Source organism: Stegostoma tigrinum, chromosome 1 (genome assembly GCF_030684315.1).
Source record: "Stegostoma tigrinum isolate sSteTig4 chromosome 1, sSteTig4.hap1, whole genome shotgun sequence".
NCBI lineage: Eukaryota > Metazoa > Chordata > Chondrichthyes > Orectolobiformes > Stegostomatidae > Stegostoma > Stegostoma tigrinum.
This window is the reverse complement of record NC_081354.1, coordinates 189,067,569-189,081,797: the sequence shown is the minus strand read 5'-3', so window position 1 is coordinate 189,081,797 and position 14,229 is coordinate 189,067,569. Positions and strand designations below refer to the sequence as shown.

General features: G+C 45.3%; 2 protein-coding genes across 5 annotated transcripts in view; one reads left to right on the top strand and one right to left on the bottom strand.

Annotated features, from left to right (window-relative positions):
* The first annotated feature begins 210 nt into the window (after nucleotides 1-210).
* LOC125454733 (WW domain-binding protein 1-like) lies at nucleotides 211-10,480 on the top strand. 3 transcript variants are annotated; one of them, XM_059650773.1, is made up of 5 exons: nucleotides 384-499; nucleotides 1,843-2,015; nucleotides 4,946-5,048; nucleotides 5,389-5,550; nucleotides 6,109-10,480. In XM_059650773.1, exons 2-5 carry the CDS (start codon nucleotides 1,974-1,976, stop codon nucleotides 6,636-6,638), a joined length of 837 nt encoding a protein of 278 aa, XP_059506756.1. In that variant the 5' UTR covers nucleotides 384-499; nucleotides 1,843-1,973; the 3' UTR covers nucleotides 6,639-10,480. The 3 variants fall into 3 exon arrangements, with proteins under 3 accessions (XP_059506754.1, XP_059506756.1, XP_048391814.2); XM_059650771.1 differs by lacking the exon at nucleotides 1,843-2,015 and having other exon boundaries at nucleotides 211-499; XM_048535857.2 differs by lacking the exon at nucleotides 384-499 and having other exon boundaries at nucleotides 1,514-2,015.
* The window catches only part of LOC125454713 (programmed cell death protein 4), a 61,037-nt gene continuing 54,391 nt past the window's right edge, over nucleotides 7,584-14,229 (bottom strand). For both annotated transcript variants that reach the window (XM_048535806.2, XM_048535816.2), the window contains exon 11: nucleotides 7,584-12,276. In XM_048535806.2, the coding sequence (XP_048391763.1) occupies nucleotides 12,225-12,276 (52 nt within the window). In that variant the 3' untranslated portion in view covers nucleotides 7,584-12,224. The remainder of the gene's footprint in view (nucleotides 12,277-14,229) is intronic.

The window sequence follows — 14,229 nt, the reverse complement described above, 5'->3', positions numbered from 1 at the left end:
GCTTTGACCAATCGTAGCTTGAACCCCTCACCCAATGGGAACTGACTCTAAAGGTGCGTGTGTGTGTGAGACCCGAGGTTCTTTGTATATGATAGGTCTGTCCGTCCATCAATCATAATTATGGACCTACTATTGGCCAGCCCACGGACACGCAGAGGCCCTGTCTCCGATTGGACAATATCCAGCCGTCGTGCTAACGTTATATCCGATTGGTTGTAGGTCCCGTCAATCAGAAGAGGCCTGTTTACCGATTGGTTGCTCACTAGGGTTGGGTGAATCCTGCCCGGTGAGTGGTATTTTCCGGGCTATGTAGGCAGGACTCTGCCGGTGTTGGCCCCACCCCTCATGGCGGAAGGCAGCGGCTGGGGACCCGGTCGGTGGTGACGACGCTATGGACCGCAGCTCGACTCGACCGCTGGTGTCGCGGGTCTATTCGCAGCGCAACCTGACGGTGGTCAGCAGGGCCCCGGGCATAAAGACAGCTCCCATCGTCCAGCAGGTAATACCAGGGGAAACCGCAAAATACTGGGCCCCCGGGGGTGGGGAGAACACTGAGACCCCGCCACCGACCCGGGTTGAAGTGGGTACACCGAGCACCCAAAGGTGGGGCGGGGGCGGGAAACGGTAAAAGGTTCTCAAGCTTGAGCCCAACCTTAAAATTACTCTTTAAGGGAGAGGGCATGGTCTATTAATAGTGCGCAACTTTAAATAAATATCAGTATCCTCGCTTTAAGGGGGGGGGCCATGTCAATTTGTGGTGCACAACTTTAAATAAATATCAGTGTCCTCGCTTTAAGGGGGGGCCATGTCAATTTGTGGTGCACAACTTTAAATAAATATCAGTGTCCTCGCTTTAAGGGGGGGCATGTCAATTTGTGGTGCACAACTTTAAATAAATATCAGTGTCCTCGCTTTAAGGGGGGGGCATGTCAATTTGTGGTGCACAACTTTAAATAAATATCAGTGTCCTCGCTTTAAGGGGGGGGCATGTCAATTTGTGGTGCACAACTTTAAATAATTATCAGTCCTCGCTTTAAGGGGGGGGCATGTCAATTTGTGGTGCACAACTTTAAATAATTATCAGTCCTCGCTTTAAGGGGGGGGCATGTCAATTTGTGGTGCACAACTTTAAATAAATATCAGTGTCCTCGCTTTAAGGGGGGGGCATGTCAATTTGTGGTGCACAACTTTAAATAATTATCAGTCCTCGCTTTAAGGGGGGGGCATGTCAATTTGTGGTGCACAACTTTAAATAAATTTGCAAATCCCTGCTAACTATGTGGTGGTAGTGGTATCACGAAGATCTATGGCACTGAGAAACGGGCCCTTCAGCCTATTGAATCTGCACAAATCAAAATCCACCACTGAACCATTCTCAGTGATAATGGGAACTGCAGATGCTGGAGAATCCAAGATAATAAAATGTGAGGCTGGATGAACACAGCAGGCCAAGCAGCATCTCAGGAGCACAAAAGCTGATGTTTCAGGCTGGGCCCGAAACGTCAGCTTTTGTGCTCCTGAGATGCTGCTTGGCCTGCTGTGTTCATCCAGCCTCACACTTTGTTATCTAACCATTCTCAGCCCATTTATCAGCACTTGGCCTACAACCTCGAATGCCTTGGTGTTGCCAATGCTCTGGAAGTGGAAGGAGACAATCATGGCAAAAGTTTAGATATTAAGTGCTAAATATTAGCACCCTCCATTTTCAAGACCACATCAGGCTGACTGGTGCAGAAAATTGTGTGAAATGTCATTATACTGCCTTTCAGAAGGGAAGCCATTAATTGTTGTCCAATGTTTTGTTGAACACTGGTCTTTTCATTTGTTTGAACCTCACTGTAGTCATGAATGGCTCAGAACAGTAGGCTCCAGAAATATCCCCATCCTCAACGATGTAGAAGTCCAGCACATCAGTGCAAAAGGAAAGGCTGAAGCAGTTGTAAACATTTTCTTCAGCCAGAAGTGCTGAGTGGATGGTCCATTTCAGCCTCCTCCAGAGGTCCCTACCATTACAGGTACGATTCTTCAGTTAATTCAGCTCACTCTACATGATACCAAGAGAGAAGTTGGAGGCACTAGAAAGGCTGTTGGCCCTGACGACATTCTGGCAATAGTACAGAAGACTTGTGTCGTCGAGTTGTAGACTACAGCACAGAAATAGACCTTTTGGTCCAACTCATCAGCACTGACCGAGTATCCTAAACTATCTAGTTCCTTTTGCTAGCATTTGGCCCATTTTACTCTTTTAAACTCATGCTCTTCCTTGGCTCTTCACCTATGCATGTCTCTCATGACCTAAGGTCACTCTTCAGCCTCCGATGCCCCGGGGGGAAAAAGCCTCAGAACTTGTTGCTCCCTGGCCAGGCTCTCTTGCTACAGTGACAATACTGGAACCTATCCAACAATGTAAAAAAATTACCCAGGCAGGTCCTGTGCACAAACAGCAGGACAGATCCACTTTGGCCAATTACCATTCCAATGGTCTAATCTTGAACTGAAAAGAAATATTGGAAATTACAGCAGGTCTGGCAGCATCTGTAGAGAGAGAGCAAGTTAACATTTTGCGTCTAGATGCCTCTTCATCAGAGCTGCTATTCTTGATCATTAGTTAAAGTGATGGAAGGTGTCATCTACAGTGGTATTATTACAGCCTTGGTTCAGAAATGGATAAAAGAGCTGCGCTTCAGAGGTATGGTGAGAGTGATGGTACTGGGTATTAAGGTCATATTTGACTGAGTGTAGCATCAAGGAGCAAAAGTGGGATCGGTGGGAATTGGGGAAAACTCTGCTAGCTAGTCATAGCTGGCACTAAGGAAAATAGTTGTCAGTCATTTCTGCTCCAGAATGTCACTGCAGGAGCTCCTCAAGGGATTATCCTAGACTTGTGCATCTTCAGCTGCTTCATCAATGACCTTCCCTCCGTCAGAAGTGGAGATGTTTGCTGATGACTGTGTAATGTTCAGCACCATTCATGACTCCTCAGATGTTGAAGCTGTCCATGTTCAAATACAACAAGATCTGGACAATATCCAAGTTTGGGATGACAAAATACATTCATCTCAACAAAGACATGAAATGCACAACACCAACAATTATCACTCCCCAGGTTCACAACAGACTGGTCTGGAAATATGGCATTATAGGTGCACAAATTGTTCAAGGTGACAGGGCACACTGAGAAAGTTGTTACAAAGATCCACTGGATATTGGAACTTTTCGGTAGAGGTAGAAAGGGTGATGGTAATCTCTTGTAATATGTATGAGTTGGATGAAAATATCGGTGGTCTTGTTAGTAAGACAGCACAAACATTGGTGGAATTGTGGATACTGAGGAAGGTAGTTAAAGGTACAGCCGGGTATAAATTAGTAAGTTAGGCAGAGTGTGTTTGATCTGGACAAGTATGACGTGATGCATTTAGGGAGGTCAGTTGCAAGAACAAACCATACAGTAAATGGTAGGATCCTTAGGAACATTGAAATATGGAGGGATCGTGGAGTGCACCTTCCTGAAAGTGGTGACACAAGCAGGTAAAGGTGGTGTGTGGCAGGCTTGTATTCATTGGGACACTGAGTATGAACATTGGCAAATCATTTTGCAGCTGTGTAAAACTTAGCCACATTTGGAGTACTGTGTGCAGTTCTGGCTGCCACACTATAGGATTTGAACATGGGGCAAACGAGATTTACCAGGATGTTGGAGTGTATCAGCTGTAAGGAGAGGTTGGACAAACTTGGATTGTTTTTGCTGGAGCTTTGGAGGCTGAGGAATGACATGATAGAAGTACTGTATATAAAATTTTAAGAGGCATAGATAGGGTCGATTGTCAGAATCCTTTTCCCAGGGTGAAAACCTGAAACACGGGAAAATTTAAAGAAATGTGCAAGGCAAGGTTTTTTATACAAAGGGTGGTGGGTGCCTGAAACATGCTGCCAGAGGAGATGGTAGAAGCAGATATGGATAGCGATGTTTGAGGCATGTAGACTGACACTTGAACAGGCAGGAAGCAGAGGCATATGGACCATGTGTACGCAGATAAGATTGATTTAAACAGCATTATGGTTGACACAGATATAGTGGGCCAAAGGACCTGTTCCTCTGTTGGACTCTTCTATTTTCCAACCCCAGTGGGAGGTGAATAGGTCTCTGACTGAGCAGCAGAAAATTTCAGCTCATTACCACTGAGTTTTACAACAATCCTTATGTTCCTCAGTCCCTTCTTGCTCTTGCACTCCTGGCTGTTGGGACCTGCCTTACTTTTGTAGAAATCTCCCCTCCATCTCCTTTTCTTCTGAGAACAACCTCGGGCTTCTTCAGCCTAAACCTGAAGTAAAAGTTGCTCATCCCTGGAAACATTGTTACGTTTCCTCAAATAGGGACTCAGTGGCCTAGTGGTATTATCGCTGGACTGTTAATCCAGAGACTGAGTTCTCGGGACCTGGGTTCAAATCCTGCCATGGCAGCTGCTGGAATTTGAATTCAATAAAACATGTAGAATTAAGAATCTAATGATGACCGTTGTCGATTGCCAGAAAAACCCATCTGGTTCACTATTGCCCTTTTAGGGAAGGAAATTGCCATCCTTACCTGGTCTGGCCTACGTGTGACACCAGACCCACAGCAATGTGGTTGACTCTGAACTGCCCCCTGGGCAATTAGGGATGGGCTATAAATGCTGCCCAGCCAGCGATACCCTCATCCTGTGAATGAATAAAGAAAGCAAAAATGCCATCTTTAGGACTGTCACATCCTCCCTGAGACGTGGTGACAGAACTCAGTATCATCTTGTTGTGACCTAACTGAAGCTTTATAAGGACTCGGCCTCATGTGCCTGCTTTTAGACGCTGAGCCTGTGTTCACTCCTCCTCTGTCCTGGTGATTATTTCTATTCAGGGGCTGGGTAAGCTCTGCCAGTGACTGCCCCCCTCTCTGTCTCTCTCATTGCAGGCCAGGGCGTTATGTCCTGGAATTAATAACCAGCGGTACTGGTGTGAGACAGGCCACTGCTGTGGGGAGACTGGCTGCTGCACGTACTTTTATGAGCTGTGGTGTAAGTAAAGTGGCTAGGCCAGGGATTGGTGAAATACCACTGAATTGGGCAAGGGTTAGATCTGCACAGTACAGTGTGACAGGAGACCCTAAGGGTGCAGAGGAGGGTGGGTGGCTGACTGCTTCTGGTGGAGGATGGCAGGATCCAGGGTGGGTCACTTTTGTGGGGGAGGGGGGGGGGATCTGTGTCTGTGTGTGCGCGCGTGTGTGAGGGGGGGGGGCGGGGTGGTGGTGATGTAGTCCAGACCAGGGCATTAGGGGTGGGGGCTGGAACTGTGGGGGTGGTTGTGTGGTGTGGAGTTGCCTTGGGGCTCTTTGCTGACTGATGTTTTATCCCTCAGGGTTCTGGCTCCTCTGGACTCTGCTGATCATCTTCAGCTGTTGTTGTGCTTATCGCCATCGCAGGAGCAAACTCCGTATCCAGCAGCAGCAGCGGCAACAGGAGATTAATCTCATTGCTTACCATGGGGCCTGTCACTTCCCAGGCTCAGCTCGAGACCAGAGTGAGTGCAAATTTATGAGAACACCCCCTTCCTCAACACCACCCGTCCCCCTCAGTCTGAGTCAAGACTATCCCTGCCTTGACCCCCCCGCTTCCGCCAAGTGCACACTGCCCCACCCTTTGCTCTGATTTCCCCCCCATCTCTCCGACTGCAGACTGCCAGAGCTCTGTCCTGCTGTGACTCCCTCTGAGTGCACACTGCCCAAGGCCTGCCCCACCGGCAAGTGCTGACTGCCCGAGGCCTGCCCTGCTGTGACTGGTCCCCCCCGCCTTTCGCAGACTGCTCAAGGCCTGCCCCACTGTGACCACCCCCCCCCCCCCCCCCCTTGCCCCTGACTGCAGACTGCCCAAGGCCTGCCCCGCTCTGATCCTTACTTCCAGTCGAACACCACCTCATCCCTCACCGAGTGAGGGTGGGAACCGGCGTTAATTCCCCAGGTCAAGGATCTGGTGTAAGCCCAGTTCCAGTTGTCTATGACCAGGGACCAACTTGTCGTTGATGATGCAATGATAAATTGAAATGTACAGCTTGTCTCATAGCTTTAAATCTCTTTCTCAGGACTATTGGCTTCCTTCAAGCTTCCTGCATATGAGGAGGCGTCAGCCCAGCCGAGCACTCCTCCCCCCTCCTACACTTCAATCCAGTGCCCAGGGATTAGGGCTGCGCTGAGCACTTCATTCAGCTCCAATGACTTCACCAGCTCTCCCCAGAGCAACCCTATCTCAGGCTCCACTGACTCTGTGCCCGGAACCCCAAGCCCCAGCTCTGACCAGCCCACTGAAGATGTTAACGTTGCTGTGTCACAAGCATGTCCCTGCAGCCCAGAGGTAGAGCAGAGCTGGGAGGAAGAGGAGGATGAGAGTCATTCCAGACACCGGCGGCTCACTGGAGATTCTGGTATTGAGGTGTGCCATTGCCTTATTCATGCAGATGACAGTGAGGACTGTGCTGAAGCTGGCAGGAACTACCAGCATGACCAAACAGCTTCTGTTGAACTGCACACTGCCCCACTCCACCCTGCCAATTCTGCCATTTCATGTGCCTGCCAGCTTCCTCAGGAAACCCTGGCTCACATCCTTCCTGTTTGAAGGGAACAAAAGATTAGGAAGCCAGACAACATGTTTGATCAAGACTAAAATCCCTTGGACTGTGGGATCAAGGAGTGACTAAACCTTTTCATCTTTGGTTAGACTATGAATGTTACTCCATATTGAAACTACTAACCCATAGCCGTTGTGAGTGCTGAACTTCAAAGGAAATCATTGTCTCATTGTCTGTGTCTCTAACCCTGTCTCCTCAGAACGTCTCTTCATTCTGTCTGTTTCAGATCCATGTTCACATACGGAGACATTGGTCTCTAAGGTCTTCCACTGCAGGGAGTCAAATCGTTCCCTGGCCTGAAGACCAAGATCCATGTCAGTGATTTAAGAGAGAAGTTTGTGTTTACTTGACTTTCAATGATTCTGTTGCGGGTTAGTAGGGAAGATTTGATTTAATCTCCAGTTTGCAAACTCTGATCATCTGAAAATCTGATTAAAGGGAGTTGAAGTTTGAGAGATGAGTAAGGGCTGCTGTTGGAAAATGAATCTTGATGGATTCAACACAATAGTTTGGAAGCCTCCGAGCTGGGAGGGGAGAGAAGAAATCTTCCCTCCCCACAACAGAGTGAGCAATCGTCAGACGAGAATGTTGCTATTTCTGTTAACTTCATCTGAGTACATTTTACTTCTAGGTTATTGCTTTAGGAATTGACCTTGAATGTCAGGGATATCTTTTTGCTCAGTAGTTTTAAAGATCCAAGTAAATGGCTTTGGAAAATTCCAAAGATTGTGGTGCAGAGACCATCTGCTCATTAAAGACAACAAAATGTGAGGCTGGATGAACACAGCAGGCCAAGCAGCATCTCAGCCGATATGTCCCACTCTGCAATAGGTTACTGGTAGAGAGAAAGCACTGTCTAAAAAGTTAGTGGTAGAGGATTCAAACTTTTAAAAGGAAGTACTTGAAAGAATAACTTTGCAGAACTGCAAAAGTGTAATGAGTTGAATTAATTAGAACTTACAAAGAGCTAGCACATCAGCCAAATGGTCTCCTCTTGGTCTATCTACTTCTGTTGTATAATAAAAACTGAAAAAACTGTGGATGCTGTAAATCAGGAACAAAAATTAAAGTTGCTGGAAAAGCTCAGCAGGTCTGGCGGAAATGTTAACTGATTTGTTTTCACAAATGCTGCCAGACCTGTTGAGTTTTTCCAGCAACTTGGGTTTTTGTTCCTTCTGTTGTATATTGCTGTCACTCATGCAGAGATAGCAGCTGCTATTTTACCCTCTTCTCATCCCCTCTGTCCTGGTTGTGGTTACTACTTTAATACACAGCAAGGAGGGATGGACAACACCTGCTTCGTTGCCCATTGTCATAAGTGTGACATATGTAAATATTTCATTTATGATCTCAGGATATCCTAAAGTGCTTTACAGCTAATAAAGTACTTTTGAATGTAGTTCCTGTTAAAGTGGCAGCTAATTTGAGCACAGCAAGAACTCAACAAACCAGTGCTGATTAATGGATAAATGACTCTCTTCCTCTTCATGTTAGATGGTCTGCATTGCCCCTTGTGGGCTTTACTTGTGTAGCCTATTAAATACTTACAAGCGCTTACTAGGGGGGATTAATAGGATAAAAGCAAAAGTGTCAGCAATTTTTCTGGTGGGAAAGAAACATAGTTGCAGAAAAAATGAAGGATAAATGTTAACTAGAAGTCTGTTGAACTCACTTGCTTTTTTAAGCCATGGAATCTTCAGTATCCATCTAATATAGCTATCTGATTCACTAGTGTTCTTACAGTGGATAAAATCTGCTGTTTGTACATGATCTGGCCTACATGTGACTCTGGACTCTCAGTAAGCCCCTGTTCAAGGGCAGAGATGGTCAACAGATGATGCCCCTGTCTAGTGATACCTAACAACCCCAGAATCAGCCTAGGTTTAAACACCCTATGTCCTTATATGTTATCATCTGCCTGTACTGCTTGCAAAACAAAATTCTTCACTGTATTCAGGTATATGTGACAACAACAAATCAAATTGTGGACTCTCATCAAGTGAGCAGGACATGACCGGTAACCTTTTAACTCAAAGGAATTCACTCACCACTGCAACTAGAGTGAAAAACTGTCAGCTGAGTGAGTTGTCATTGCGAACAGGGCAAAGTTGCCTCCCTCTTCATGTGCTAACTGCATGAGAGCCAAAAGGTAACTCTGGTCAAAGAGTGAGAACGTCAGAGCTGAATAGCACAGAAACTGACCCTTTGGTCCAACTTGTCCATGCTGACCAAATATCGAAACTAATCTGTTTCCTGTTTGTCAGCATTTGGCCCATATTCCACTAAATACTTCCTCTTCATGTATCCATCCAGCTGGCTTTTAAATGTTGCACCCACCTCCACTACTTCTTTCAGCAGCTCATTTCATATATGCACCACCCTCAGTGTGAAAAAATGCCCTCTTGGTTGAACTCCCATAGCCTAAAGAAAAGACCTTAGCTATTCACATCCATGCCCTTAGTGATTTTATAAAAACCTCTAAAGGTCACCCCTCAGCTTAAACCCTCCAGCCCTGACAACATCCTTGTAAATCTTTTCGGAACCCTTTCAAGTTTCACAATGTCCTTCATCGAGCAGAGAGTGCAGAACTGCACACTAGTCCAAAAGGAGCAAAACCAATATCATGCACAGCTGCAACATAACCTCCTTATTCCTGTACTCAATGCACTGACCAGTGAAAGGGAAGTGTACCAAACACCTTATTCACTATCCCATCTACCTGCAACTCTTTTATGGAACTGAGGTTCAGCAACACCTCCCACCACCATTGTGTATAAGCCATGCCCTGATTTGCTTTTCCAGAATGCAGTGCCTCATTTATCCAAATTAAACTCCATCTGCCACTCCTCAGCCCATTGGCACAACAAAAAGCAGTAGAATTCATCGATCCTTGCAGCACTCTACTGGACACAGGCCTCTAGTCTGAAAAGCAACCACCACCCTGTCTCTTCTAGGGGTAGTTCTCCCTGTATTCATGTGATCTGACCTTGCTAATCAGTCTGCCATGAGGAACCTTGTTGAGCACATTACTGAAGTCTACCTAGATCATGTCCACCACTCTGCCCTCATCAATCCTCTGTTACTACTTTAATCAAGTTAGTGAGACATGATTGCTCATGGACATCCCTGCTAAAATTCTTCAGGGTAGTGGCTTACACCCAAATAACTTCAGCTGCTGTATCAATGACCTTCCCTCCATATGTCAGAAGCACGATGATCAGCAGTCGTCTTTTCAGTTGATAAAGCAGTACTTTGCTGAGCAAGGATTCTACAACACACTAAGGTAAAATGCTATTGGCTTGATGAGGTATGTTCAAGAAGCTTGACAGATGACAAGACATAGTTCCTAGAAATTATAATGATGCTTAATAGGATTAGGGTGACTATTTGAGTTCTCTATACAGAAGACAGAACTAATCCACACATTTATAAGTTACATTTACAGATCAATTTGGTTATCTGGGGAGGTAATGGCCTAGTGGTATTGTCACTGGACTGTTAATCAAGAGACCCAGATAACATTCTGGGGACCGAGGTTCAAATCCTAACACAACGGGTGGTGGAGTTTGAATTAAAAACAAAATCTGGAGCAAAGAATCTAATGATGACCATGAATGCACTGTTGATTGTCAGAAAAACCCATCTGGTTCACTGAGGTCCTTTAGGAAAGGAAACTGCCATCCTACCTTGGTCTGGCCTACATGTCACTCCAGACCCACAGCAATGTGGACTCTTAAATGCCCTCTGGGCAATTAGGGATGGACAATAAATGCTGCCTGGTCAGTGATACCCTCATCTTGTTTATGAATAAAGAAAAAAATCTGCTGCAGCGTGGACAGTTCTGTTTTATTTCTTTCACCATCTTCCATGGTGGATTCAAACCTACGTCCTAGAACATTGGCTTGAGGTTCTCGATCCCCTCGTCTAGTGACATTCTTGCTACACCATTGCCTCTGATCCCAAAAGCATCCTGATGGAGGGTCATCAGGTGTAAGGACCACCATAGTGACAGGGAACATCTAACAAGCGTCTTCCAAACCACCATAAGACTCGGGAAGAGAAAGCAGACTGAAGGCTATGACAGTGTGGAGCTGGATGAACACAGCAGGCCAAGCAGCATCTCAGGAGCACAAAAGCGGATGTCAATTTTTGTGCTCCTGAGATGCTGCTTGGCCTGCTGTGTTGCTCCACACTATGTCATCTTGGATTCTCCAGCATCTGCAGTTCCCATTATCACTGAAGGATATGACATTGCTGGTTTTCCTCTCACTATCAAGTTATGTGATGTATTTCCTGTTGAAGTCACTTCTGTGGCCATTTATCAGTACAGTAGATTGACTGCACATGGAAAACGGAGTAAAGATCATGGGTTGAAGGATCATCTTTATTCCATATCCAATTTTTTTTTAAAAGCATTTCCCATTGGAGACAAAACCCAGTTTCCCCCGTAAGACATGGATATCAGCAATCTCATTCAATCTTTTCTAAACCATTCACCTCTCTAATAGAGTGCAATTTGGTCTAAGCATCTTCACCACCACCACCGGGGATTTTGCTAATGCCGTAGGTACAGGAGAAAACCAGTTTTGCAAGAAATAACATAAGTGCAAAAATATTTTAAAGGGTCACGCATTGAAGAGATTGGGCCATGCACAACAAATAAATCTTAGAGGCATGCCGCACCCCAATAAATTGTAGCCCCTTTCCCCATACGATGTCAGAGAGGTTACTGGAATCTGAACTCCGTAATACATACCCACTAACAGACTGGACACAGCCAAATCATCATGACACAGTTTTCCTGCACAGCCCCCAGTTGGGGCTTGAACTTGGGCCCTTTGGTTCAGCACCACAGGAGTCCTGCCGCTAAGTTTTCTAGAACAGTGATAACCAGGCAACTCTGACATGACAAGGAGCTACTATTTAATGCTGCCCTCTCACTGTCTCGGGGCAGGCTGTGAACCCTCCCAGAGTGAGGTACATTATATGATTGCTGCCTGCTCTCCCAGTGGCTGGTTTATGGCTCTTAGTTAATGATTTCATCCTTCCAACACTCAGAATTATGAGAAATTCCATCTTCTAAAGCCATTCACTCTGGAGCCAGACCAATAGGTATGTGCGATGCAAAGTACTAAAGATAAGAAAGCTATCAGATAAAGATCAACATTGCCAGCGTTTTAAGGGAAGGTGGAAAAAGGAAATCATCTCAAATGTGACTCCCCGGTTCATTTAAAAGCTACTGTGAAATCAGCAATTTCTCCACTTCTGCCCTAAACAGTTTTAAAGGCATCTGGAGATTCAATTCGTTTTGGATGCAGACCCAGTGAGTTAATCAGCCCCTGGAGAGGACAGATAAACTGCCCCTTATCTGGTGAATGCAGACAATTACAACAAAGTGCCTGCTGAGAGAGAATACAAGAGGCCACTTCTGCAATTGCTGTTGCCACCTGTTACCGCAAATCAGTCCAAACCCCTGCTGAGTCTTTGGTGTTTCATGTAGAAATATGATCAAAAAACCTGGTAAAATCTGATGTGCGTTGAGGATCTGACCGCCAAATGCACAGAGTGAGGTCTTACTCCTTGACACGTCCACCATCTCCCTCACTCACAAAACGCTTACGGCCTCTGGAAGCAACAGAGAGAACATGATTAAAATCAATCAGACTGTAACAGGCAAGAGCAGAGATGGCCATTAAACCCATGAAGTCTGATTAATCTTCAGCCTGTTTTACAAGCTCTCATTATCACCTGATTTATTCTCTGTCCTATTGCATAGCAACTACTGGGAGCCTATAGATTACTGCCAGTGTGTTATAGTTTGTTATTTCTTATCTTCATTTTTATGGATGCTACATCTTCAGATCCAAAATCATATCTTGCCATCATGTTTATTCTTTCTGATACTAACAAAACTATCCCACACCCTTCCTTCCTGCTTAACCTTTCCAAAAGTTACATGGCCCCGAATAGTTTCTATATTTGATTTCCATAACATCTCTAAAATAGTTACAATTTCATACCCAACCTGTATTTATGCCATCAATTCATTTATTTTCTTCCAAATACAACATGCATTAAAGTAATGAGCCATTAATTTTTCAGGTCCAGTGACCCTTTCTCAGAACCATTAAATTTTGTTTCTTCTCACATTTACATTTGTATATTCTTTCCTTTCCTGTCCCACTCTAAAGACCTAAATCGCTGCTCTGTACTGCTACATGTCCTTGTGCTTTAGAGGCCTACAGTAACGATCCCTGGAGAGGTGATAACTAGTCAAATTCCAGACACAAATCTGGCTTGATAGATTGTTAAAACAAAAATAAATCAAAATACAAAGTGGTCTTTCACAGAAACATAAACATGCAAGATTTTACTTCAACAATACGAGACACAGAGGGAAGCAAAAGACATTGGGGGGGGGGGGGCGGGGGGGAAAGAGTTGCATTACAAGTAAAGGAGCATACCACAGCTGTGTTGAGGGAGGATACCGTGGAGGGAGCTTGCGGTAAGGCATTATGGGTAGACCTGAGGAATTGGAAGGATGCAATCACAATGCTGGGATTGTGCTACAGACCTCCCAGCTGTATGTGGGAGACAGAGGAAGACGTAAAAATAGTCGGCTTGTTGTGGTGCGTGATTTTAACTTCCACTATATTGACTGGGAATCTGAGTGCCGGGAGTTTTAGATGGGGAGCAATTTGTTAGGTGTGTGCAGAAGAGTGCTTTAAAACAGTATGTGGATAGTCCAGGAAGGGAGGGGGCCACACTGGACTTGGTCTAGGGAAGTGAGCCCTGGCAGGAGTGGTCAACATGTCATTAGGGAGCATTTTGAGAACAGTGACCATAATTCTGTACGTTTTCAGATACTTATGGATAAGGACAAGTGCAGACTTCAGATGAAGGCCAACCGTAACCAAATTAGGCAAGAATTAGAGAATGTGGTTTGGGAGCAGCCATTTGAGGATAATCTACATCTGACATGTGGGAATCTTTTAAAGACCATTTGACCAGAGCAGGGATGTTCCTGGGAAAATGAAGGACAAGAATGGCAGGATTTGGGAACCTTAAATGACAGGGGAAATTCTCAGCTGAGACAAAAGAAAGGAAGCATACCTAAGGTGTAGACAACTAAAAACAAAGTCCTTGAATATAAAGAAAGCAGGAAACAGCTCAAACGGGGAGTTAGGAGGGCTAAAAGAGGCTATGAAATGTCCCTGGCCAGCAGGGTTAAGGAGAATCCCAAGGCACTTCATACATATATTAGGAACAGGACAGTAGCTAGGGCAGGAGTAGGCCCACTCAAGAATAAAGGAAGGTGGTTACATGAGAGCCAGAGGAAATGGGTGAGGTCCTTAATGAGTCTTTTACATTGGTTTGCACCAAACTGAGGGATGTTGAGGTTAAGGAAAGATGTGTGAATACTCTAAGACAGGTCAACATAATGAAGGAGGAAGTGTTGAGTGTCTTGAAATATACCAAGGTAGACAAGTCCCTAGGGCCAGATGGGATTTATCTCAGGATACTGTGGGAGGCAAGTGAGGAAATAGTTGGTGCCTTAATAGCTGACTTCACATCCTC